Source organism: Rhodamnia argentea, chromosome 11 (assembly GCF_020921035.1).
Source record: "Rhodamnia argentea isolate NSW1041297 chromosome 11, ASM2092103v1, whole genome shotgun sequence".
Taxonomy (NCBI): domain Eukaryota; kingdom Viridiplantae; phylum Streptophyta; class Magnoliopsida; order Myrtales; family Myrtaceae; genus Rhodamnia; species Rhodamnia argentea.
Genome location: NC_063160.1, coordinates 21,618,489 through 21,645,851, shown reverse-complemented (window position 1 = coordinate 21,645,851; position 27,363 = coordinate 21,618,489). Strand labels below are relative to the sequence as shown.

At 42.1% G+C, this 27,363-nt stretch overlaps 4 protein-coding genes across 7 annotated transcripts; 2 read left to right on the top strand and 2 right to left on the bottom strand.

The window, feature by feature from the left end:
* Window positions 1-3,210: 3,210 nt before the first annotated feature.
* LOC115735941 (probable BOI-related E3 ubiquitin-protein ligase 3) lies at window positions 3,211-4,694 on the bottom strand. Its single transcript, XM_030667404.2, has 2 exons — window positions 4,124-4,694; window positions 3,211-4,014 (listed from the first exon to the last, which is right to left on the bottom strand). The coding sequence occupies exons 1-2, from the start codon at window positions 4,448-4,450 to the stop codon at window positions 3,442-3,444; spliced, it is 900 nt and encodes a 299-aa protein (XP_030523264.1). The 5' UTR covers window positions 4,451-4,694; the 3' UTR covers window positions 3,211-3,441.
* Window positions 4,695-18,370: 13,676 nt separating this feature from the next.
* Window positions 18,371-19,868, top strand: LOC115735944 (heavy metal-associated isoprenylated plant protein 26). Its single transcript, XM_030667413.2, has 2 exons — window positions 18,371-18,651; window positions 19,430-19,868. The coding sequence occupies exons 1-2, from the start codon at window positions 18,571-18,573 to the stop codon at window positions 19,811-19,813; spliced, it is 465 nt and encodes a 154-aa protein (XP_030523273.1). The 5' UTR covers window positions 18,371-18,570; the 3' UTR covers window positions 19,814-19,868.
* Window positions 19,869-20,713: 845 nt separating this feature from the next.
* LOC115735940 (WD-40 repeat-containing protein MSI2) lies at window positions 20,714-23,416 on the top strand. Its single transcript, XM_030667403.2, has 6 exons — window positions 20,714-21,076; window positions 21,415-21,738; window positions 21,818-21,961; window positions 22,150-22,274; window positions 22,530-22,625; window positions 22,907-23,416. The coding sequence occupies exons 1-6, from the start codon at window positions 20,780-20,782 to the stop codon at window positions 23,127-23,129; spliced, it is 1,209 nt and encodes a 402-aa protein (XP_030523263.1). The 5' UTR covers window positions 20,714-20,779; the 3' UTR covers window positions 23,130-23,416.
* A 1,455-nt stretch (window positions 23,417-24,871) lies between these two features.
* LOC115735942 (basic leucine zipper 19-like) lies at window positions 24,872-27,363 on the bottom strand. 4 transcript variants are annotated; one of them, XM_048272794.1, is made up of 3 exons: window positions 27,114-27,363; window positions 25,962-26,797; window positions 24,872-25,164 (listed from the first exon to the last, which is right to left on the bottom strand). In XM_048272794.1, exons 2-3 carry the CDS (start codon window positions 26,740-26,742, stop codon window positions 25,136-25,138), a joined length of 810 nt encoding a protein of 269 aa, XP_048128751.1. In that variant the 5' UTR covers window positions 26,743-26,797; window positions 27,114-27,363; the 3' UTR covers window positions 24,872-25,135. The 4 variants fall into 4 exon arrangements, with proteins under 4 accessions (XP_048128751.1, XP_030523266.1, XP_030523268.1 ...); XM_030667406.2 differs by having other exon boundaries at window positions 25,962-26,794; window positions 27,157-27,363; XM_030667408.2 differs by having other exon boundaries at window positions 25,962-26,794; window positions 27,181-27,363.

The following is a 27,363-nucleotide window of genomic DNA, read 5'->3' as shown; positions in this document are numbered from 1 at the left end:
ATATTAACCCTTTTTTTTTTTTAAGTTTAGTAGAAGGTAAAACAAATATCACATTTTTGCCCAAGCCCACTGGTCCAAATCAAAATGTTTGAGGATGCATGCCAGTATAGAGAAGTAAGATCAACATAGACATGGGGCGTCCCTTTTTTTCTAGGGGTATAATGCAACTATGTCATTACTTTAACGACCACCGCCTATGTGACAGTCTCATGCTAAGTTAATACATAGACTGACTATTTTTTATTTTTTTTGGAGCAAAAATTTGGTGAACTGTTTAGGAATCGAAACCGACCACGTTTCACTCCATTTCGATTTCGACGTTAGATCGGTCCTCGCCGAGTTCCACCGCGCGTCGAGAATGTCTCGGTTGGGCGAGGGGAGGCCAGTACGTCCCATGCGTCTGTGGAATTAGAATCGAGCATGTGGGAACGTGGCCCTGATTGCATGACTCGGTTCTTTCTTTCTCCTTTGCTGCAGGTTCTCGCAGCCAATTGCATCTAACAGAGAGCTCGATCAGTGACTCCATTCTATCAATCTGGACTTTTTGCTGGTCCATTTTTGAAAAACAACATCGTGTCCGGTCTCATGGGCTGTTTCCTATTGGGCCACTGGAGGCCCAAATTGGTTTTCACCGAAATTTCTCGAAATTGAATCCGGGTCAAAATTTGAATCACAAGCGAAATACACTTGACCACCCAGCTCACTGGATGGCCTCTAGATCTTTGATTGGTCCAGATGTACAACTCCCTTATCTTCATCGGCTCGCTGAGTCGGATACATGCATTTACTAGAACTGGATCGATGAATGGAATCGCTCCTAGAAATATATTAATCATCTCGGTAGAAGTTTATTCAAAATTGTTTTAATTATTATAACCGTAAATCGATATCAACGTGCGACTGATAAAGCATGCTCAATTTGCACTCTTCAACGAAAAGCCATCCCGTTGCACATGTGTTACTTATTGAATCCAAAAAACGCTTCTGATCTCAAAGCTTGTCATTAGACTCGTCGGACGGGTGGGTCGAGTTGAACCATGTCATAGATAGTCCGACCCAAATAGATACATTTAACTTGTTATGACCATCTTATTGCGGTAAAAATCTACCAACCCAAACCGACCCAACCCATATTCCTTATACAATTACTTACATATGTAATAAAGTCTAGAAAAATTCAAACCCAAACTAAGGCGAGAGTATGGAATGAGTGACTACGAGGTCGAGCGAGGGCAAGAGGAAATGAAGATATAGTCATATATGTAGGTTAGGTATAAGTAAGTTGTAAAATCATTTATTATCAATTTACGACCCATTTATTGAATATAACTAACCCGTATAACAATTAACCCATTGTATGCCAGTAAAAAATTGAGTTCATAGTTCATTTTAACAAGTCTACTTGTCACATAAGAGATTAACGAGAGTGCATGTGTAGTATCGGATGCGGTGTGATCCAACATAATTGAAGATAAAATGAGTTTTTATTATATTATTATAAAACGAGTTGAAGTTGATCGAAATCTAGACGCATCAAACGGATGGATTGGGTCACATATGGTCGGACCTATATGCGACCCATTTAATCAATTTTGACCCATTTTTATGCAGTACAAATCTAACGAACTATACTTGACCTAGCACATACCCGACTCATATTATTAAAACACTTTCATATTCAATTCAATTTAGCAAAACTTATAAATTATTAAAAAATTATATTACTAAAACCTTATGGATAATTTTTATAATTTAAAAATAAAAATAATAACTTTATAAATTTTTAAATTTTCCTTTTCCTTTTAAATTTTTTTTTCAAAGTCGGGCGAGGCCTGCCCTCATTGGCCAAGGGTGGGGGGCCTAACCCTCGCTAGATCTAGTAAGGGTCACCGGTAGACCCTTGTCGGACTTGTCGGTAAAAAAAAAAAAAAAATCAGAAAATATTTTTATGATTTACTTAAGAAAATCAGCTAACCCGTTTAAAATACATTTAAGATCCATTAAGCTGTTAAGTGACCCACCCACACCCTTAGGTATAGATTCTTGATCCATTTTGCCGCCTTTATTGAAATCTAATCTTTGAAATGATTAAATGCTCGCAAATTTGAGTTTAGCCTTTTTGTTTCATCTTTTTTATCTAAACCTTTTTTTTTTTTTCCTCTCCTCGGAAGACAACCAAACATTAATGTCTCCGTGTGGCTCTTTTTCCCATTTTTTATCGGGTGCTGTTTTCAATAGTGGCAAATTCTATTAAATCCCGAACTTGCCGGGGCGCTAACGTGGCATTTCCCGAACGAATAGTCCCTTTTCCACTTCGGCTCCGATTTCCCAGAATCCGCTCAGCCATCTCGCCGTACGCGGTGAAAAAGGAGGAGACGTCACGGGGAAACGCAATCACCACCACCGCCACCGTTGATCAAAACCACCGCAGAACAGTCCAAAATTCTTGCACTGAAGCAACAGCAACAACCGGTGGGCCCCACCAGGAGAACGTGAAACATCGTCGTCCGTCCACGTCGGACCAAAGGAAAAACGAAATGAGAAATAAAGGGACAACAGATTTGTACGGAGCAGCAGAAAATAAGGAACCCCCCGCCCCAAACAAACCAAAACAGAGCATCGCTCTGTCTCGCTCAAATCCTCTCGATTCAAATGCCCCAGCAGCTGATTATAGATAGCCCTTGATGTTGTGTTGACGAGATGGATGGGTGTTCGTAGGGTGGCACCGGCACCCGATAAAGGCCTTAAACTCCATTAATGGTGCTTTGTCCTGTATTATCATCTGCTCCGTCAGAGCAAAGCATATCGATCTGGGTACTGCGCTGCGGATTAATGGGGAAATAAGTCGGGTCAGATTCTAGCCGGTCTGTTTATCATGATGGGTCTTCATTAATTTGGCAGCTTTGCTCTTTTGCTTTTCAGATGATCATGACTCCCCCCCGCCTCCCCTATCTGGACCAGTTCCATTAATGGGAAGACGGCAAAAAATTTTGCAGAGCGAGAAAAGCTCGAAACTTTTCGTTTTTGGAGTGATTATTTTTCAAAGTGTGAATGCGTGATGTGCCTGTGTGTGGACACACCCGCACCTGGCGCTGTGCTTTTGCTGTTTCCTATTTTGTGATTACCTTCTTCTGACCTCGACGAGTGATCAAAATCACCTCCAAAAAAGCTAAAACGATGAATCGTGAGAAAAGAAAAGATGCTCTCTGCCCTAGAATTCTGTTCATTGATTTTGTCCCCTTTCTTTTCTTTTAATTACACATTTTCACTCCTAGAAAGCAGCGACATCGAAAATTTGCCTCCCTCCTCACAAAAAAAAAACAAAAAAGAAGTGAAAAAGGAAAATCCACGCACTGCACTACCACCACTGAACCCTCTCACCGACCCGTCGTCGTCGTCGTCACTTCCAGTTTTTACCTTTCCGAGAGAAGGGCGAGAAAATCAGAACAGGGCCTCCACAGTGCCCTCCTTAGCCGTTGCGCAAAGAGGGCAGCGATCGAGGAAGCCCTCGCAGGCGTTGCATGAGCACAGGTGCCTGCAAGGCAGGAACAACACGCACGACGCTCGAGAATTGCACGCCTTACAAGCCGTCGTCGTCGCCTTTCTCCATCCTCCTCCGACCCCACTAGTTGTCGTCGCCCTGTTCTCTTGTTCCTGCACCTCCTCCTCTGTTCCGGCCCCGTCCCTATTCGCGCCGCAGCAATAGGACTCTGCGTCCTCTGCTCCGTCGCCGTCGTTGGAACCACAAGAAGCCCTTTCCCTGAGCTGTTGCTCCAGGGCCATCTTGAGGGACGCGACCATGGCCTCGTTTTCTTGCGCTATCCTCTGCCACGCCTGGGACTCGAACTCCAGCTTCTTCAGGAGCTCTTCGAGCTCCGCCGTCTTCTGCGACGCTCGCGCCATTTCTTGATCCTTCTGAAACAGCAGGGCCTGCGCCCTTGATTCGAGCCTCTTGACGAGCGCCAGCATCTGGAGCCTCCGCTGTTCTTGCAACACCAATGTCAGCCTCTCGTTCTGCGAGTAGTCCCCAAAATTAGAAATGAATCCAAACGAACCTCCCAAGGGAAAAAAGAAACAAACTACGATAGAACGAAACGAACTGTTAGGCTACAAGTTGACCAACCTGTGATCGGAGAAACTGCTGGATTTCTTGACTCTGCCGATCGATTAGATCCGCGATGCCTTGAGGATGCGCCATTTTTCTCTCGATCAAGCTCTTCTCCAGGCTGTTCCCCGACGTGGGCACGCTATGGAAACAAGCACCGTGAAGCTGCTGCATGTAGAGCTGCTCTTGCTCCTGCAATTGCCGTCGATGCAGCTGCGCTCTCTGTTGAATGCCGAGACCAAACGGGCTGAACCCGCCACACCCATTCTGACTCTCCACGATATCCTGCGACCCGAACAACGGAAAGCCCAGATTTTCCTGGCACAGCTGCGCTTGAATCGCCATGTCAACAAACCCCAAGAACCAGAACCCAAGAAAAACGAAAGCAACCAACGGATCACACACGTCTCAAGCACAAATCTTGCACCGACGAATCCAACTCCAAGAGAGAACGTGAAAATGGTGGATGGGCAAAAAAAAAAAACCGCCCGACCCTTTTGCTTTTAAACCGAGAGAGCCTCCTTCATATGCATCGTCAGGTCCAACTATCGATGCATGACTCCAAGGAACGCATGATAAAAGGGAAAGGCGGAGGGTGAGTGAGGTGGGTGAGTGCGGTATATATATAGCAGAAGCCCATGATGCAGAATTAGAGAATTAGGGCAAAAAATTAATGTAACATCTTGAAAAGGACGAGAGAGAGAGAGAGAGAGAGAGCTTCCCTTCTCTGTTGCTACTTTTTCGTCCACTTTTTTCTGCACTGTGGAAAAGGAGCAAAGCCAGAACGTACGTACACATGCAGAATTCGTGACTAAACTATCGGGTCAGAGATTTCACAGCGGGGTGGCTTTCTTTGAACGGGGAAAATTTCCTCCCCTTCGATTCAATTCCAAGTGGGTGAGCGAGAAAAATTTGTGAAGTCCCGCTCTTTTTTTTTTTTTTTTTCCCCTTTCCTTTTCATATTATCATCTTTCGCCACGTTGCATCACCCAATAAATACATAATTTTCCGGTCGGTCGTCGAAAATTGTGATGGTGTTTTATGGTAGTAAAACATTGGGACAAGGTGTACGATGATTTTAGGACAATGAACCGGTGCTCCCATTGTAAAGGCGAGAGAGAAGGCGACAAGGCCCAGCAGTTTTTGTCAGTTTTTTTTTTTTTTCTCTATTTTACCAGACTTTTTCTAGTCTGAACTCTCTTCCAGTCTGCCCCATGTCACAATTCATAGTTTTCGCTATATCACCGTTCTTTTCCCACTCTCAGAAAACCAAGTCCTGTTCAGTCGTACCCATCAATAAAAATTATTGGGGAGAATCAAAAAATAGTTTTTCTATTAATTTTTTTTAATAATGAAACAAATAGTCCATGAGCACCCCCAATATATAACGTGGTTCATGAAATTGTACATGTTCAATTTTGTTCCTAAATTATATGAAGATATTCGATGTTGCCATTTCATTAGTTCAAGTTCAAGGATAATAATGAGTATTTTTTTGTAAAGGACAAGGATTAAATTAAGCATATATCGAAAGTCCAAGGGCTATATTGAATAAATTAGAAATTCATGAACCACGTTGTTCGTTAGGGTAAAGTTCAAATATCATATTAAACAAATTGAAAATTCAATGACCATATTGAACAAATCAAAATTTCAGAGACTAAAGTTTAGGGACTAAATCGAATAAATTAAAACTTTAAGGACCACATTGTATGTTAAAGCGGATGGTACCGAGGGTCAGCATTATTATCGGTCTCGTTGCTAATTTTTCTTCCTCGGATCAAAATATTGCTGTTTAGGTAACTTCTTCGAAGCAGCTTAAGGTAATGACGATAATAATAATTAGTAGCAGTAATAGTAATAAATGGGCCACCATATGGTTTCTTTAGGCCATTAGGTTTATGGATAAAGAATAGTTGGAGCTAAGATAGGGACCCATTAGGCTCGGGATGAAACGCAGTGGGGCCTACCTAGTATGACAAATTTGACCTAATTATTAACTTCAACGTAGTCTTAGACTGATGAATCGTGAACGTCATAATGCCGACACGGGCGTGTGCTTCCCAGAACGCTGCAACTTAACCCCAAGACGGGGCAAGGGGTTAGCACGGAACAGGTTCTGGTCAAAAGACAATTTGGTTGTTGCCACCCAAAGGAAGAAGAAGAAGAAAATCAAAACCAAATCGGTTTGCTTGTCCTTTGAAAAACTGGTTCTAGTGATGACGGTCCACCACATCAACCCTACATCATGGGCAGATTGGTGTTGTACGAAATGATTAATGTGTGACTTCGCTAAGAACTTGATGATTATAATTGTTCAAGAGTACGCTAATGTGTGTGAATTTGGGCTCCCCTTGGGTCTTTCCTTTACTTAACGACTCGTTCTTTATGGGCTATCACATATCGAGTTTTCGTCGCGTAATTCTAACGAGATATATGTTTCATTATTAATACGAAAAGACGTCGTAAAAATTATGTAGACTTCAAACCTTCTTCTCTCGGTGCACAGATCATTGAACTGAGCTAATGGAATAAAGAAAGAAGTGGTTTCGCATCCCTTTTATTTTAGAAAGTCGTTATCACAACAGTTTGATAATACTATTAATTATTTCTGATCACACGATTGAGTATTTTATGCAAAACATGCGGTGATGGTGTATGAATATACGATTGAGATTGTATTTGTTAGGGTTCAGTATACAATTAAGTTGAAGTAAAACGTAAAGCGAGAGAGAGAAATTGAGGCACGGGATTTTATCATAGTTCATCCTTAAACCGAGGCTACATCAAGCAAATGATTCCACTACAATTAGCACACAACACATTTCGTTACATCACTCAATAACAAGCGAAAAAGAGTATATATAGCGGCAGTTATTCATAACCCAAGCCCAAACTATTATTCAAAAAATCATTGGCTTAAATCGTAAAAGCCTTCCGATGTTCAGGGGGCGCTGCTCCTTTGAAATCCCGTCCACTCAGCATGGAGCGGAATTCACATGCTTTCCTGTTATAGGGAAGTATGAACCGCACTCCAACAGTATCATTGACAGTACAATTAAAAATACATTTTCCTTTATTTTACCGAGGAAGCTAGGGTTCGATGAACACGATACGAGGTCAACGAGCATGCCAACATTGCCTTCAAACGCGGGTGTCTCTGGCAATATTTATTTGAAGCCCCGCTAATCTGAAGCGCTTCGGAAATGTCCTGGCAACTACAGATGATGTTGAAGATGCTCGTGAGTAGCTCGCAAAGAGTAATGGAACAAAAAAAAAAAAGAGTTGCAAAGTCAAGCTTGGAGCTACCCCTCTGACTAGCAATAATAACTCGTGCGGAGTCAAAACATTAGGACAAATCTTAATCTCTTGCAGCTGGAAGTTTAACATAATGTCCGATCGTAATTATGAAGGCATTAAAGGACCAAGCATACTCATCTAGCAACAACAACAGAAAGGCCTGGCTCGCGTGGCATCTGCAGAGCAGTTTTCATGGCCTTCCTGTGCTTAATAATGGCATTAAAGATTCACTTTATGTAGATCGATGATCATAGTTTTCAGGGCAGAAGGTAACCTACATTCCCTTGCACCGCCAACTTTACTGATGAAACGAGAATAATGTTTTGCTTTTCCGCTAAATTAGGCCGCGATGTCTGGACCTTTAGGATTAGAGAACCACCCGTCCGAACTATTTAATGAGAGTCGTGCTGACGAGTGCTTCTGAGGAAATCGACAGGCATTCCGAAAATTAGAATTAACGATTCGACACGCTAAAAAAACGATATTTCTAAATATGAGTAAAACACTATCAAAAAGTACCGAAGGTGCACCTCTCAGGACACTCTGTGACAAACATCTAATTTTTGATTGACGGGATTGGAGCCCGTCCAAAGGTGATGACTGCTGAGCATCGATGGTGCTGATAATAGATAGGGTCGAGAACCACTTTTTTGAAGGTTTGAGGATCCTAAAATCATGGCAACATCTCCCCAACAGCCACAATGCTTTATGTCCAGTCGAAATCCCTATTCTACACTTCACTTTTCCAATGTTTTTCCCCCCTTTGCTTTTGGAAAGCGTACGATGAGACACCTTTTGATTATCTGACCATCCATATATATATGTGTGTGAAATGTAATTTATATATGCATCCGAAATTTCCTAATATTCGATCGGTATTTAGGAAAGACAATTCTTGCATATTCCGAAGCATATGAGAATTTTATTTATGTGTGTGTGTGAAATGTAATTTATATATGTACCCGAAATTCTCAATATTCAGGCGACATCTAGGAAAGACAATTCTTGCATATTCCGAAGCATGTGAGAATTTTATTTTCCACACACCCTCAATTGATCTTGCTTACAACTTCCCGATCTATTTTGAGTACTTCGCTCTTTTGTTGCGTCTTCATAATTTGAATATTGAACACGTAAAATTGTTAACATATATATATATATATATATTTTCGGATCAGAACATTGTTATCATATTTGAAGAGAAGCAAAAATTGCTTAGGAAGAGCTTGGAATACAAAGAGCAATAGCGGGTCTAGCTATTCCACGGCCCCGAAAATGAGGGGTTAACTATTCCGCATATCGATCTTGCTGAAAACATAGGAATATACGAACAAGTGTCGCAAGACTTAAAAGAGTTTTTGCTAACCACCGTCTAGTTATGGAATAGTTTTCAAATACCCGGAGCATGTGCATCCCAATGCATTCAAGGAATTCACAAGTGACGATCTTCTTTATCAATTGTTTAGTCAGGAGTCCAAACACATTCATGCAACGGAATCCAGAGGATTATTACTCCACGGACGAGTAGCTTTTCAATCTTCTCTAGCGAATTCAAGAAGCGCCCTGGAAGATGATGCGTCCGTGTCGTGAACGTGGCGGTAGTGGTGGTGTGGGTGGTGGTGGGCCATGCGATGCCCCCGTTAAACTCCACCGCCAACACAGTCGTGTGCAGCTTCTCGGCGGCGAATGGCGCGATCCATGTGAACGCACGACAAGAGAAACTCACGGACAACCACCGGCGCATTCCAGCCCGACGACGCTCGCCCTCATTGACTTGGGATTTCCTTTTCGTTATTTATCGTACCGAGGTTTCTCTCGGGGGATCAACAGCAGCTTTGAAAAAGAAACAAAACACCCCGAAAAGTCATCCCTCGTGCAACTTCCCAACCACTTTCTCGTTGACGCATAGCTCGAGTCTCGATCCTCATCGCCCCAAGTAACAAGATAGAGAAGAGTAACCCCCACGTAGGGATTACTCTTTCATCGTAGGATTCCATGTTGTTCACTAGCCCCTTTGACCGCATTAACCCACGAGGGGAAAATGGTTCACGATTTGTCTCTCTCCATTGTGAATTTGAAAGGGTGGATTTCAAAATCCACTTTCAATCAGTCTTGATTCGGAAAGGAGTGGCATTGTTTCTTCACGAGTGGCGCTTTGCATGGCATGCTCATTGCATCACCCCAACAGACCTAGTTCAAGTATCAAAGGCTGTACGTGTTAGGATTAGGCGCACAAATATTAACGAAATAAAGAGTACAGACAAAAAGAAGAAATCGATATATAAAGTTTATTCCGATTCACCCTTAAACTAGGTTACATCTAGCAAATAATTAATTTCACTATAATCAGCATCTCTCACTTGTCTATTGCAACTATTAATTACATGAAAATTATATACATATTGTATAAGAAAATCGTAACTTAGTAGTTATTCGTGGGCGCAAGCCCTTAAGAACCAATAAAATACAAAGACAAACTATATAAGCTATCTCGATAGCGTTGCCCCTGCGACTCTGCCGGGGCAGAACTCCCATCCCTTCCTAATCTAACTTTTGTGATAGTCGAGAAAACCTAAAGTAATCAATTTATGTCGTCAATGTCGGGTCATGCGCACGATGTTCCCTTTCTGTTTTGCCTTCTCCTTTTTGAATATGGCAAGAGCCGTTTGGATTGTAGTCTCAGCTTAGCTGGATTCTCACTTCATCCACCACCGTGGAAAAATTAGGGGGGTGAGGTTTTGACTGTCTTCAGATCTCACTGCGGCTTGTGAATAGTACTTTGCTCCTCCAACGTAATTAAGTATTGAACTTAAGATGCTACTTAATGAGGATCGACGACAGATTGGGGGTGACTTACAAATTATTTACCCAAACCCTAATTTTTCAAGTGAATGAACTCTGGATTTCTAAGTTCTGCATCTGCCACTGTTATTGAGGGCTAAATTCAATTGCTTCCCCCCCACCTTTCCCCTCGTATGCTGTCGGTTCCTTGACTCGAGACTATGACTTTGATTTTCCAGATTTCACTTCACTCTCCCCCCTTCGAGGGAGACGTGGATTTCTCAGTGCTTGGCAGAACTTGTCTGAATGAATCTAGGTCATCGGTTGACCCTTGACCCAACAAAGAAGAAAAGCTATAGAATCAAACGACCGCACAAAACTTTTCCTTCGGTCCAAACGACGCGTAGAGACTTTATCTTGGGAGACCAGTGACTTCCATTGGCATGTCCTTTTAACTTTACATAGGAGGTGAGTTGTTCCATCTGGTTGGTGTCGTTCAAGGACTTTGGTATTTGCTTGTCGCTTTCAGTGGCTCCGAAAGAGACGGGGTGGAGGGAGGGACCGGAGGGAGGGTCGGAAACGGGAGGACGAGCCGCGGCCCGTGGGTGGCACGGAGTTTGGTTAACGCACCGAGCGACATGACGTCGGTCTTGTTTTGTCGACACAAAGTCTCTAGAGAAGGAAAAATCATCGGGATGGTCCCGGTGCATATGAACCCATTAGAAGAGATAAGCGTCAAGTAGGTTCCACGAAATCCAACGGCGCGGTGCATTGGATTTACATGCATAGAGATCATGCAGTCCTTACGAAGTTATCATGTAGGCTTAATCTATGCCGAAGTACAAACATTGATCATGTGTGTTATAACCGTAGAGCCATACATTCAATCACCATAATAATGTTTGTCTGCACATAATAGTTTTCCAGAGTCTACATACTAAGGGCCTACATGGTTTTTATTCCATTTGCATGTACACATACACATGCCATCGATCACATGAAGATCGAATTTGATATTCCTTCGTTGAGATTTGGTATAGGCATGCGAGAGCCCAAGCTAATATGAAATCACACACTAACCCAACAGGTCTATTCTTTTTTAAGCTTAAAATAACTCGTTATGACATGATAATTAGACAAAATAGCACGAAAAAACTATTATATGCAATATGCTAGATAAGAGAATCAATATAAATTAATTTTCAATTTATTCGAAATTTAGGAAGAAATTTCACAAAGTAACAGCGTAATCATTTGACTTAAATGAAAAAAATTGGAAAGATAAATTATTTTCGGGAATAAAAATTTCGTGCGATTACCAAACGCGTTTCTGTTTTAGGAACAGAAATTTTGTGCATTTACCAAACCCGTTCTGATTCTTCAAAACTCATCTCGATAACAGAACTAAAAATAATAATTATAATCAAAATCGCTTTTTAGAATCAGAATAGTTGCCATATAGGTCCTTAAATCGTACTTTTTTTCAGTCTCTTTTTCCCCTCCTCTTGATCGATCGGATTCCGTGACATAACAAGTCGAACCTAACTTTTTCTACCGGCCATCTCTAACGAAGTTTGATCTCTTTGATCATGGGCCTCTTGACCCGGAAAAAGAAAAGAAGATGTCATGTGATGTTGAGACGAGACAGACGCTTGGCCACGTAGCAACCCGCTGGACGCGTCGTGAATCGTGTGATGGTGCGAGGAAATTTCTCTCGTTCTTCCTCGTGACTTTGTGATCGAGTGGCTTTCGCCAATTCCCAAATCAAACTGGGAAAAAAAGAGGCCTCGTCGGTCGTGTCGCTGGCGCGGCTGCAATGCACACGCGTGGAGGCAAAATTTCACATTCCTAGTCACGAGTTCGCGGGGGGAGGAAAGTGGAGCCACCCCGATAACTCAGATCTCTCTTATGTCGGAATGAATAAGGAAATGTTTTGTCTTGGGGGGGTGGATAAGATGATGGGAGGTAGCAGAGCATGATATGCATTATCTTAATGGAGTAGTGCATGCGGATCATTTGAGGTCATGAGTGAAAGTTCCAACGACAGAGCATGAAAGTGTGATGCCATCAGCTGGAGAAACCAACAGGGCTTTGGACATCTCTCTCTCTCTCTCTCTCTCTCTCTCTCGCCTTGCGCATATATAAGGAAATTGTTGAAAAAAGTCTTAAATTTATTAAATGCTAAATTTCTCGATAACTTTTGTAATATGATCTATTCAACAAATTTAAGCCGGAACGGTCCACTCGGCGTCGGCTATCCTACACGATAACAGTCGACGGCTAATGTAGACAATCTTGAGTGAAACGACGCCATTTTGCAATTTTTTTTTTCATATTTTTCTAAAAAGATTTTTCTATTTTATTTCTTACTTTTTATTTGTTTCCTATTCTATCATCTTCTTCTCCGCCGGTTGTTGATCATAAGAGAGGGCGCCATGGCCCTCGGACAAATCCTCGCAAGCCATCTTCGAGGCCCTAACGACCTCGCTGGCTGGTGTCCGGGAAGATGAAGGAGAAAAGGAATAGAAAAGAATGAAACAAATTGAAAAAAAAAATTCTCAAACAACGTCATTTTTAGCCTTGTCAGATTGCTAGACGTGGCACATAGCACGATTAACGTTGACTAGATTATCACAGCAGCAATTTTTAGCTTAAATTTGCAGAATGGGCTACATTAAAAACTCATAAAAATGGTATTGAATTGGCAGCTATACAATAGTTTTTAGTGTTTTTCCGACAATTCTTTCTAATTCATCAAACCAAATGCGTCGCGCATCTGCACACGATCATATCAAGCATGCAATGTATCACTAATTATCTTACGACCCAGCGTAATGTTGATAAGGGACCAGAGAAAGGTCTTCCATTTTCTTGTTCTCCTTGGGGTTGGAAGGGTGATCACGACAAGACAGGGCAAGAGGAAGTGGTTCAAACGGCGATAATTCTTCCGCCTTCAAACTTCAACGCTCACGCGCAAAACAGACGCATTCCTGACCCGACACCCGACGGGAAGAGAAGAAGAGTCAAAGCTGGGGGTCGACGTGCACTGCATGCGGACGGCGGAACGAGACTCGTCGTGTGACGAGGCCACGCCATCGTCGTCATCTTTCTGAGTCGGACACCAGCACACGCTAACATTCCTGTTGGTCGCGAATCCGCCATTTTTGTGTTTTTTTTTTATTATAACTTAAAACAGTCGATGCGCGTACTGTCATCTTTTGGATCTTCTTTCATTCAATCTGTACGAGAAAGCAGCAAGCGAGTCCCGTTTTTGGTTTCTCTTTTTTGACCAACTTCGGGTTTTGGTAAAATGACCGGACCGCATGGGCTGACCCCCCCACCCAAATAGTTTTCAAGCTTTTCCACTTTCTGGTCTTGTTACTTGTGGGCATGGTGTGTCTGGTTTTGTTCTGTGATTTTTTTACTTTGCTTGGCTTGTCTTTCAAGCAAAATCATCAGAGAGGAGTTTCCCACCTCTTCTTCGTTCTCGACCTGCTGTGCTGGTGCTGTTCATCCTTCGTCAGCTTCTGATAAAGCGAATGACCCCCATTCACTGTTCTTGTCCCATTTCTTGTCGTTTAGGGAAAAGCTTTTGCTGCTTCTGTTTCTGCAAAGGAAAGAACAGTTTTTCACTTGCGATTTCACCTCGTCGTGTAAGAAGAGGAATGCGAATACAAGTTGATGACGACGACGATGATGATTCCACAATTTGAATTTAAGTCCAGTATCATAAATCAGGCGTGAACGGGTCAATTCGTGTCTGAAATTGCCCGCTCGACTTGGCAATTCTTGCAGCATATAACGTTGCAATTGGGCTGGGCTGAGAGAGCTTAGGCAGACTTTCCCAAGGCTTTTAAGCCCATTTATGGGTCGTCTCTTGGGCCTGAGATCAGGTCTGGCCTTCTTTGCCACAGGATTCCCTACCCCAACGGCCCAACCGACTAAGTTATGACAAAAAAATGTCGACCCAAAAAACAAAACTAATGACAAATAACACTTGTTCGTTAAAAGAAACAAAGATTGAACAAAAACAAAAATGAATACCCCTACACAAGCTCTAAAAGGAGCATTTACTCGACCATTCTCTTCCAACAATGGATGGACTAGACCCGTCAAATGGGTGGTATGGATCGGGATTAGGTCGAGTCGAAAATAGTCGGTTCCAAATTGAACCATTTCACCAGCTTTGATCAATTTTCATGCAATATAAATCTAGTAACTCGTACTCAACACGACTTACATTACTAAAATACCTCTATATTCAACCAAATTTAGAAGAAATAAATTATAATTTTAAAAAAATATATTGCTAAAACACTTTCATGCAATATACATTCGGTGGATAATTTTTATGACATCTTAATAATATATATGACTCTTTTTTTTTCTTTTTCCTTTTTTTTCTTCTAAGTCCGGCAAGGGCTAACCGACCGTTGCTGATACGGGGAGAGGGTCGCTGCCCTCGTCTGGTTTCGTTGAGGGTCAATCGGCCCTTGTCGAACTTTGTAGAAAAAACAAGGAAAAGTAAGGAAAAAATATTATTAAAAAATCAGAAATCTTTCTGACATCTCCAACTCTACTTGATATATTGAGCGCTTTATTTATTACTAGAGGACTGGTGGAAAAGTTCCCTGTTCTTCACATGGGTTAGTTCTCACCCGTTTAAGATCCATTAAATTGTCAAGCGACATAAATATGACCTACTCGAGCCTATTTTTAAAACTTAAGGGAACACACATTTATGAGATGCATCATCAAATATAGATTAAAATATGGGTTCTAAAACCCAATGCACCACCTATATAAGCTGGACCCAACCACCCCAATTGAATTGGTACTTAGATATTTTGCCTCTCGATTTTTTTGTAATCACTTGTGCGATTGTTGGAAAGAGAAACTAGGACTTAAGATTTTGCGTTATATACTCGATTTTTAAACGAATTTCACATGTACGCGATAATCCAATGTTTATTTATTTATTTGTCCTGCGATTGCTTTTTATCGGTTGTAATAGCTATTTTAGAAATAAACATACAGGTACTCCCGATACTTTCACCTAGGGATGAGAGCGCAATAGAAGCCCGATACTTTTGGATCAAAGTTCTTTAAAAAACTTAAGTCAACAACTTGTGTGTCAACTCGGATGTATCAACTACTCCACACTACATAACATCTCCGATGTAAGTCTTTTCTGTCGGAACTTACATGTGCATCCGAATACATAGCCGGTCTTTGTTAATTTAGAGATATCGTTTGTAAGTTTCGATAGAGTTTTGACGTCCAGACTTGTTGTGGCTAAATAAAAGGTTCCGACAATAGAATTCCCCGTGAATTTGAACGAGGGTGGTCGTGAAATTTAAAGCAAATACGATGTTCGGGGCTGACGCAATTGGGGGGGCCCGTGCGGAGTTATGAGTTTTTGCGGAGTACGAGGGACTTGGGAGATGCACATGAAGACAATGTCTCTTTAGGTGCGGACGGTGACCGCTTGAGCATTGACTCCTTTCCCACCTCGTTTCCATGTCGACCAACCTTTCGCATTTCGTCCACATATTATACATCCACCAGCAGTAAGTGCTAATCCCTATCTGCAAAATCGACGTGACCATTTTGGTTTATTAGATTTGACAACGGGGAGAAAGGGTTTCCTATTTGAGGTCGAGAGAAAAGGATCCTAGAAATAGTGGCAAAGAAATGTAATTCGTTAATAAAGAAAATTGAACCTAAAATAACGCGTGAAAGGAGGCCCAGATCTGACGAGGCGGCCTTGCCGACCACAAGGGGGAAAAAAAGAGAGCAAAGAAAATAAAAATTCAAAAGATATTTCACAGATTATAAACACAGTTCGCGTCGGCGCTACTCATGCTCATGCCATGTAGGATGATCGATGTCCACATCGGCGAATTCCGTGAGAAATTGACCGGAATGACTTAATCGGCAAGTTGTCAAAAGGATTAGGACTAAATTGATCAAATCAAAAGGTTTAAAATTGAATGTGCTCGAGTTTATGGCTTTTTAGGTAATTTTATGCTTTTTGGTGTATAATAATAATGATGATAATAAGTACGGTTATGATCAGCAAGGTCACTGAACTAATAGTTATGAGCACGTGAGATTCGGTCTTGATGATCTGTGTCCTGAGTCGACATTTAGCTTCAAGAAAGAAGAAACATTTGAAGACGATGACGGTAACACCGAGTTATAAGCGGCGTGAAAAATCTAGCATGTGTTCTTGATATTTTCCATGTCATCGTGCACGGCTACGGGTTTGACATGATTTAGATTGGATCCCAGTGTATGAATGCAAGCAATTGAAATAAACATATGGGGAAATCGATATAATAAAAGAGTGATGGCCGGGCAACGAGAGTCTAGTTGCTAACGACGCGGCGTGTCATGTAGGATTGAAGGCGGTGACGAGAAAGTCACATCGAATATTTTTGGCAAAAATCGACCGTAATGCCTACATTGGAATTTCACAAGTTTAAGATTAAATTATGTTCACGACCGATTGGGTGATTTTTCCCAAAACAATGCATGTATCTAGTTTTGGTGATGGGTTCTCTGACAGCTTAATGGGAGTAGGTGAGGGGACTTGCTTGCTTTCAGACATATAGGTTGGGAGCGGTGATGAGTAGAGATGTCAATAGTTCGTTTTTTTCGAAAAAATCGGATCCTTAGGGTCGTAATTGGCTGAACCAACCCAAAAAACTATCGGTTCGATTTGGTTCAATTTTTTGGTTTTTTTTCTTCTTTTTTTCCTTTTGGTTCAAAGGACCGGGGGAGGTTGTCGGCCCTTTTCACCGGAAAATGTAAAAGGAAAAAAATAAAATAGATAAAAATAATTATTTTTCTGAAAATTGGTAAAATTAAGAAGATCGAAGATTTTCGGTTCGGTTCGGTTCGGTTAATCAACCGAAATAACCCAAACCGGGAAAAATTGTTATTTTTTAATTATCCGAACAAAATAGAAATGCACGAGCATTTCGATTCGATTCGGTAAATGATTTGGTTCAGTACTTATACCTAGTCTTTAATTTGGATATCCCATCGTAAGCATAAATACATTTCGATTCGGTTCGATTAGTGATTTGATTTGGTACTTGTACGTTGTCTAAAGTTTGGATATCCCATGGTAGGCATATAAGACTCTCGAGGTAATAAACAAATAGAGTAATCGCATCTGCGGTTGCTCTCTACGTCTTTTGAGGCAGAGTTTTTTTTTTAAAAAAAGGCTAAATCTAGAGAGTTTTATACAATAATTAAATGTGCGGTAAAATACTTATCTGAATAATGATCAATTACAAGCCCCGGCCAAAAAGTAATGGAGAGCGGGATCCTGCATTTATTTTCTAATTAATATCATGAAAAATTCAAAATTAATATACATAATAAATTTATTCTAACTATTTTTTTATCATAAAAAATTTCAAACTGGTACGTTTATGATAAATTTATCCCAAATTATTTTTTTGATTATTCAAAATTTCAAATTGATACATTTATGATAAATTTATCCAAAATTAATTTTTTTGACTACCAGAAATCTTATATTGGTACACATGTGATAAATTTACTTTTTAGTTTTGGTTAAATTGGATTGGTACAAAAAAAAAATCTCAAATTGATACAATAGAGGATAAAAATTCAAACATGTACATCCTACAATTGTTACGTGTCATCAAATTCATTAATTTGACGATAAAGCTTAACGAAAATTAACGGAGAGCAAATTTGTTACTGATGTGCCGATTTTGAATATATTTTTCAAAGATGTATTTAAAATTTTTAATAGTCAAAAAATAATTTAAAATAAATTTATCAAAAATATATCAATTTAAAGTTTTTTTGTGGTATTAAACTCAATAATTTTTAATTTTCAACCACAATTTCAACTCCCATGAGGACTCAGCCCGAGAAGAGCCGGAAGCAACGAGCATCCGAACGCGCATGACAACGAGCGTGCACGCCACCTTCCATGTCCCTCCAAAACGACCGTGGACCCCACTCCCGATTGGGCGGTGCATGTGCCAACATCTCGAAATCCATCCCACGGAGGAGGACACGTGGCGCGCGACCCATCGACCGAGCCGAGCAAGACCGACGGCTCAGATTCGACCGTGTTCCGAACTTGTGCGAGGGGTAAGAGCTCCGAACTTCGTATAAAATCAAAAATTTAGGGACCCCCCCTCAGGACGGAAAGAGCCGGTGTCTTCCGTTTCATCATTACTTCGAGCTTTTTATTTTCTCTGTGAATTTGATAAGCACTTGAGATATTTTTCGGCCGGTGTTGGGTTGCGATCGATCCGACTCCTACCGAGAAGTAAGATTTGCGCAACCACACAGACGCGCACCCGCGTTCGAGCAGGAGGAAGGCGAGAGAAATGGGAGCTCTGGATCACATCTCCGACCTCTTCGATTGTTCCAGCGGCGGCTCCAAGCTCAAGAAGCGCAAGCAGTTGCAGGTACTCAAAGCACTCGACACTATCTTCTTGTTAGTGTGTTACATGTGTTTGTTGATGACGATGTTATGAAAAAAAAAAGGGAGGTCGGTTTGTCAGTTCTTTGAGCTGGGATGATGGATCTCGATGAGCTCGAGGCTTAACCTTCGCTCTGCAAAGTGTTCTTGATCAGTAGATCTGGGGACTGTACGCTGATCTGGTTTAAACGACCAAGTCGGTCGATCGTTATGATCATCTGCGGGGCGGTGATCAGTGATCTTGTTGATCTGGTCTTGTTGCGCCAGTGAAGCGAGTCCAGAATCTTGATGACATGTTTCGCCTTTTCTTGGTTTGATCTCTTGGTCGCATCTAGGCCAACTCATTAACGTGAGAAACAACTGCCCATTGCCCAAGAGTTTGACACTTTCAACTCAGAAACTCGGGGACTTTGCAACCATGTTGCTGGCCTCAGATTGGCTTCTTGGGACCAACTGTTGGGGAAGTGCCACTTAGATTATGCTTCTATGACTTGAAGAAAAGAAAGAAGAAGCAGGAACTTTCCCCATTTTAACACAAAAACAAAAGCAGAACTTCCTCTGCTTTGGATGTTTCCTCCCCTAGACAGGGCCGGACCAGGAGCAGAGTCCACCTGATGGAATTTGATTAATTGTCTCCCCAGTTTTAAATATTTATTGCTCAATACTGAAGTATCCAGTGCCATGTGGAAGTTCTTGGGATGTGGAAGAACTCAGATGCAACTTCATACTGATCCAATTTATGTGCTCGCTGCGATTTGAATCAGACCGTGGAGGTCAAGGTGAAGCTGGACTGCGAGGGGTGCGAGAGGCGGGTGCGGCGCGCGGTGGAAGGGATGAAGGGCGTCCAGCAGGTGGACATCGAGCGCAAGGCGAGCAAGGTCACGGTGGTCGGGTACGTGGACCCGGGCAAGGTGGTGGCGCGCATCAGCCACCGGACGGGCAAGAAGGCCGAGCTGTGGCCGTACGTGCCGTACGACGAGGTGGACCACCCGTACGCGCAGGGGGTGTACGACAGGAAGGCGCCGGCGGGTTACGTGAGGTACTCGCAGGACCCGCAGACGAACCAGCTGGCCCGCGCGAGCTCGACGGAGGTCCGCTACACCACCGCGTTCAGCGACGAAAACCCAGCAGCCTGCGTCGTCATGTGAACGTGATATCATGAAAAGCCAGATGTCCCTGGCCTCGTCGGAAAGTTGTCTGGATACGAAACTGTGAATTGCTAATGTCTTTGAAGTGTGGGTTTGTTTGCCTTGTTATCCTTGTTCCTGTTCTACCCGTAGGTTATGTAGAATCAAAATACGGAACGACCTGGTTTTTACTTGATGGGTTCTCTGCAAATGGTATGTATGTTTAGGGATCATCTTTTCTTATTGACGAGGTTCATAGCTCACATGGCCATGAAAATAGAGACGATCCTAATAGGCAAAAGAAAAAGGCGGGTCGAGGGTATCTATCCTTTTCCAAAGATAGCCATCTCATGGGATTTTCTGTGGCAATAGGAAAAATCATCCCTAACTTTTCATTTGGCCAATGGCTAAACCCGTGTGCGTCCCACCTCCTGATTTGGTCAAATTGTTTAAGATAAAATTCATTTTCGTGTCATGTCTTGCCATCTCGTCCAAACAAAGGCTCACAACATCGATAAGATTAAAACCGCCCACTGAAAAATTTTACCTCAAACATAAGCGGTTTTCAATAATTGATCAAAGACATTAAGTTTATAATTTATTTACTCGGAAAAAGCACAAGTGATTCCCTAACGTAAGTGGATAAGAATGGCGATTTTAGAATTTAAGTACTCAATCAATCAAAGAAAATCACATGAAATAATCACGAGTTAGAATTTAAAGCGCCGAACCAAATGAAAATAATCAACAAAGTTTCCTATGGTAGACAGTTAAAAAAGGAGGAAGAAGAAGAAGAGGACGATGATATTGGAATTTGGAAGGGCCTTCCATATTGGGCTTTAATAGCCCAACAGTAGGCCCATCTCCGTCAGCATAAAAACTTTTTTTTTTTTTAGCAGCATAAAGCATTCACGAACAAACTTTGGCGGGAAAAAGCAGCGCCACAAATCACGAACACGGAGAGAGAGAGAGAGAGAGAGAGCATCCATGGCGGAAGAGGAAAGCGCCGAGCTCGAACAGCTCGAGGAAGAGTTCAAGGTGTGGAAGAAGAACACCCCGATCCTCTATGACCTCGTGATCTCCCACGCCCTCGAGTGGCCATCCCTTACCGTCCACTGGGCTCCGCTCCCTCCCCAGCCCTTCGCCGACGACCATTCCCTCGCCGTCCACCGCCTCGTCCTCGGCACCCACACCTCCGACGGCGTCCCCAACTTCCTCTTGCTCGCTGACGCCCTCCTCCCTTCCAAATCTGATCGTTCCAGTGAGAACGCCGCGCTTCCCAAGGTGTGTCCCTCAGCACCGCAAAATTTTTCGGTTCTGTTACAGTTGCATAGTTACGCGGGTATTGCTTGCTGCATCACATGGTACGGTGAAACTGTTGATTTTGTGTTGTTTTATCTGAAGTTGGTTCATGCGTTCTAAGTGTTTGATGTAATTCCCGCCTTATAATTCCTTTTTGTTGTTCTAATTAGTATCAAGCTGGCTACACTTTGACGACCGTGTCTCTGTGTAAAGCTGCTGTATGCCGCCGGTTTTTAAAATGCGGTCAATCTTGCTGTCGACCATGCTGGGATTCTTGACCTACCGTCTGATATTTTCCCTCTCTTTCTCACTGGTTTTAGGTGGAGATATCGCAAAAGATTCGCGTGGATGGGGAAGTGAATAGAGCACGGTTCATGCCACAAAATCACAATATTGTGGGTGCTAAGACAAATGGTTGTGAGGTTTATGTTTTTGATTGTTCTAAGCAGGCTGCGAAGCAGCAGGAGGGTGGGTTTGATCCGGATTTGAGGTTGATGGGTCATGATGGAGAAGGCTATGGATTGTCTTGGAGCCCCTTGAAAGAAGGTTACCTTTTAAGCGCTTCCCATGATAAAAAGATTTGTCTCTGGAATATATCTGCCGAGGCACAGGGTAAAGTGCTCAGTGCAATGCATGTTTTCGAGGTAATATATGATAGATAGCAGTTTAGGAACTTTGGTAGTTTTACCAAGTACTTATGTGGCGATGAAACTGTCATTTTAGGCTCATGAGAATGCGGTTGGAGATGTGTCTTGGCACTTGAAGAATGACAACTTATTTGGGTCTGTCGGTGATGATTGTCAATTGATGATCTGGGACTTGCGAACGAATAAACCACAGCAATGTGTTAAAGCACATGAGAAAGAGGTTAGAGAGCCTTGAATTTCCTTCGATTCATTGGTTTTTGCTCGTCTTTTTACTAAAAACCTTATGTTTGTTGTTAATACCCTGACACATGTTATTGGATTTCTTAGCGATTATATACGTTTATGTCATGATCGTTGCGTGGCTAATAGATTTGCAATTAAAGTGCCTTTTGCATGCTTTGCTCCCAGGTGAATTCTGTATCTTTCAACTCGTATAATGACTGGATTCTGGCAACCGCGTCTTCAGACACAACAGTTGGACTGTTTGACACGCGGAAGCTGACCACGCCATTGCATGTCTTTAGCAGCCATGAGTATGTTCTCTGCCCATGTGATGGATCTGAGATTTTGCTGTATCATTATTTTTCAAAAGATTGCAGTCTTTATATGCAACCTATAGAACTTCAAAGCAGATTTAGATACTTCGTAGTGGAGCTGTAAAGGATGTTATGTTTCTTTTAAGATTGATTTTACCATGACTAGCTTCATCCTCGATACACTAATGTTCTACGTCATGGCAAGAGACTAGTGCTTGATTTCTCCTTTCCACTTGGAACTGTTTCTTGCAGAGGAGAGGTCTTGCAAGTAGAATGGGATCCTAATCATGAGGCTGTGTTAGCTTCTTCCTCGGAGGACAGAAGGGTGATGGTCTGGGATCTGAACAGGTACACCATCCATGTGTCGGTTCTCAACCTAAGAGTCACTCATTCTTTTGCTTTCATTCTATCTCTCTCTCTCTCTCTCTCTCTCTCACACACACACACACACACACACAAAAGCACGCACTGACACTACCTGCATGAGTTTAGAAAATGCGTAGAAGATTACTATTGTTTTTAACATCTGCATTTTGCTACTGGTTGCTTATCTATTAGCAGAAGCACCGGCAACTCGTATTTACCTTATTGTTTCGAATAAATATGTCACATTTGCATGTTCAATTTAGAATTGGAGATGAACAGCAAGAGGGAGATGCAAGCGATGGCCCTGCCGAACTGCTATTTTCTCATGGGGGTCATAAAGCTAAGATCTCAGATTTCTCATGGAACAAGAACGAACCATGGGTTATCTCGAGTGTGGCTGAAGACAACTCTGTTCAGGTTTGGCAAATGGCTGAGAGTATCTGTGGAGATGATGATGGCATGCAGGCCATGGATGGATATGTATGAGATTTGGTACAAATGCTTCATAGGAATTTCTCAGCTCTGATTTTGTTTCGGGTCCAACAGAGAATTTTTCCTGAACTTGCTAATTCAACAATGCTTCACGAAGCATTTTCTTCCAGTCCTTTTAGCCGGCTTAGATGAAAGATATACTCGCTGGCATGATCCGTTAGGTGTGAGTCAGTTTATTTGCGAAAGGACGAGCTCTTTGGATGAGGTTGAAGTACGCTCTCAGACCGTTTTCTGTAATTGATCGTGTACGGTGGATGAGTTGAATAGTGATGCGTTTCCTTCTAGGTGGCTGGAAGGTGTTAATTGTCTCAGACGATTGGAGTTGAATGAGCAGAGGAACCATTCTCTCCCTTGATTGCCTAAACATGAATTTTGCCAAAGAGGCTTTGATCAAATGTGGCATGAAGGAGCGGCCTATAGATTTAACGTGATTAAAAGGATCTGAACAAAATTCATGTGGCCGCTTGAACTTAGCAACATGTCGAATGAACTAATTGACTCCTAACCTGACGCGGCCTTTGATAGCGTTTATCTTCACAAAGAAACTGACAGACTGCCTACAGGTCTAGTAAGAGATACGGTAACAGAAATTCTTCCTGCGTGTGGGCGCACACGATCATACCCAAATAATTTTGAGTTTGTTGCAAGCAAGAGCTAAAATAGTTTTAAGTGTGTTCAGAGTTTGTTGTGACATGATTTAGCCGACTCTTTCCTGCTCTCATGCTCAGTTGACTCAACAAGCTGTACCCAGTCAGGAGTCATCCTACTATCATTTTGAAATAAGTGCGCATTGAAAATTCTAAAATTTATTATGAGAATAATCGAATCTAAAGTTTTTCAAAAAATGCAATCAATAAATTTATCATGACTCATCCCATTGTTATTTTGATCAGTCAAGCAACTCAACTGAAATCTTGGGTCAAGAGTGAATAAATCTCATCCGACCCTATGACATCATGACTGGCAACGCCAGTTTCCCTTTGCCCTTTGGTTGATGTCTATTTCTCAAATTTCAAGTAACTTATGCACGATCGTAGTCCCTGACAAAATAATTGGTCTATCATTTAACCTTCCAAAATGATCTATCTATACACCATGTTGGCTCTTCGCTGTTTGTCAAAATTTCATCATAGAATGAGAATGAGCTTCAACAAGCTCCTCACCCTACTGAGAAAGGCATGGAAAACCTGTCAGAAATCAATGATTTCCTACGAAATCAAAATCATTAAAGATTTCCTTGGCAGTTCAATGCATACCTTCATTTCTCTTGATTCTCTCTTTGCTAAAAAGCCAATGCCAGCGGCAGGTTCACCTGCTTAGCTCCATTACATAACTCAGAAGATGTATATCATCATTATTTGCATAATGTACATGCAAGGCAATTTTTGGAACCAAACAGACGATGTTATAGCAAAGCAAAATACTGCTCGCAAAGATCATTCAGAAGATTCCCAAGCCAACTACTAAGTTCCTTCGCTGTTAAACAAGCAAACCTAATTTCAGTCCACAAACGGAAGAGCTTGACCCCTCGAGTGATAAGAGTTCACTCCTCCACATTAGGAGATTACTGATTCTTGGAACAACCCCCCATCTTCCCTAAATTTATGTAGTTTGACAATCAGGAATTCATCAAGCATCCAAACAGGAAGCATTCCTACTAATCAGAAGAAGCACTACTTGTCGCCACAGCGTGTGACCTCGTCACACTGCACTGCAAAATAATAGGTCTTAAAGGCTCATAAGAAAGCAAGTTGTCCTCTATTGGACTGTCCATTGGCTATTCATCCATTGAGGTCCAGCTTAAGCAACAGCCTAAAATGTAGCATATTAAGACATTACCCTTTGAAAACACAATTAAGCCATGCCAGCTCTGCGAACCCAAGTTCGGTAGAGAGACCAAATAATAAACAATCTGACAAAAGCCACCTCTGCTGCTTGTGAAGACCACTTATTGAGTTATAGGTCTTCTTGCAAGAAAATGGTGATTACAGAAACAATTCTCATCCAGCCATTGCTGCACGAGACCCTGCTATAATAACAAAGTAGGATGAAGTCAAATGGCAGCCAAAGAAATGTATTCAGCACATCCAAGAGAAATTAGATACCAGAAGAATGATGGCATAGAAGCCAACATTATAATGATCATCTAGCAAAGCGAGAAACATAATCACTGAAAATAACATCTTCTCGATTGATAGAACCCAACATCCTAAATTACTACTGTGGAAGGAGAGGGCGAACTCAAGCAGTAAAAGAGAAAAATGACACATTCACTCAGCGGACCAAATGATGCATTGGAAATGGAAACCAGAAACTATTGTCCCTCCTATTCCTAGGTATATATGCAAAGATAACCTTTGCAGCAATGCCACTCTGCCCATCAACATCATGAGCATTGATCCTCTGTCGGCGTAGTGCATATTAAGAACAACAAATCTTCATTGGAGGGCAAAGAATTAACTTCAAGCCTAGATTCAGAAGTTGAATTACATAACTACAACAGCCTGATCTGATGTGACGGAAGGCAATGTACATGGCATTTACATTTGTAAGACGAACAGCATTTTGCAAATAGATCTCCAAAGTGATATGACTAATTTTAAGTGGATACTTTACAAGTGGACCATATTCATACATACAACAAGAATGCACCACATAATTCTGGAAACAATTTGCATCTCTAATATTTTTCTTTCTACAGGCAAACAACACATGGCATAAGAACACTGCAGAAAACAGAGGAACACAGACAATTTATACAACCAGGTTGAATAACCAACAGATTATGAGCTGGTAGCAAAAGCAAACAAGTGATCTAGTTTTCACCTTTTTTCTTACTTCCACCAGAAGAAGCTGCATGTGATGCAATGTTCTCATTTCCACATCCAGAAAGCGTTTTGGGTCCTGAACCGTTCTGATTAGCTAGGCATTGGAGATTTTCAAATTCACAACCAACATATCCCTGCCCATCTATGCTTGTACCATCTCCACTTCTACCCTCCACTGTCGGATGAAGGCAACGAACCTGATCGTTACACTGCATGTTACAAGGATTCACCACATAAGCACCGCCGGGCATTGCCGTTCTCTGATATGGAAAAGATCCTATCTCTCCTTCGATCCTTCCCCTTATATCCACAAGCAAACACTTCAATCTAGCAATCTCAGCCTCCAATGCAGCCTGACCCTGAAGCCTCTTCATCAATTGCTGATTCACGGCCCTCAATCTAATGACCTCATCTTCTAATGAGGCAGCACGAGCCTTCTTCTTTTCACGGTATTTCCTAACCGCCTCCCGATTGCCGAGCGGGCGTTTCTTTGATTTCTTCTCCGTCGACTCTGCGGTATCATCAGTAGAAACCTTCTCCTCACTGGCAGCGGGGACAATTTTAGTGTGCACATGAAAACATGTGTGAGTGTGTGAAGAGTCGGGTCCCGGCGGATTACAAGTGTGAGTGTGAGTACAAGCATGGGTGTCCCTGAAAATTTCGTCCAGAAAACTATCCATCGAGCGACAACCAGGAACTTCTCCTAAAGTCGAACTCGAAAACACGTCATGGTTTGGAAACACTTCCTGATTTGAGAAATCGAGCTCCCCATCATCCATCTCGGAAGACAAATCAGCTCGAAGAACTGCAAAATCTGACGGCACGCAATATCTGACGGCAATGAAAAAGGCCGAATTTTCCAAATTAGAACCGACAAACACCAGACGTGTCCAAGCACACAGAAATGGCACAACCGCTCAACGCCCTAGATTCCTACGACCCAAGCACGCGATAAATCAGAAACAAAAAATCAAACTTTCCCCCACGCCCCGCACCCGCAGAGACAGCAAATTCAGCTAAATCCATCAAATGCAAAGCATCGGACGTCAAAGCACGAACCGAATTAGACGACGAGAATCGGGAATTAAAAGGAAAGAAACAGAGCATCGGGGAACAGGAGAAAAACGAAACCCTAGGAAATCCGAGAAACCTGAGAATGGCCTGCTTCCGAGAAATCAAAACGAAAAATTCACAGAGGCGAGATGATTCCGACGAACTCTTTCGGCGGTTGGAGAGTGAAAACGGACGAACCAGAGAGCGATCGCTCCGGAAGAGTCCCCCGAAACTCGAAAGGAAGTCGCGGCGGGTGCTTCCGCTTTTCGACTTTGGGTGGTGCCCGCCCCCGTGCGAAGAACAAAGAGACTTGGAAAAGTCTGACAGTGTTGCGATGAGATTCCCCC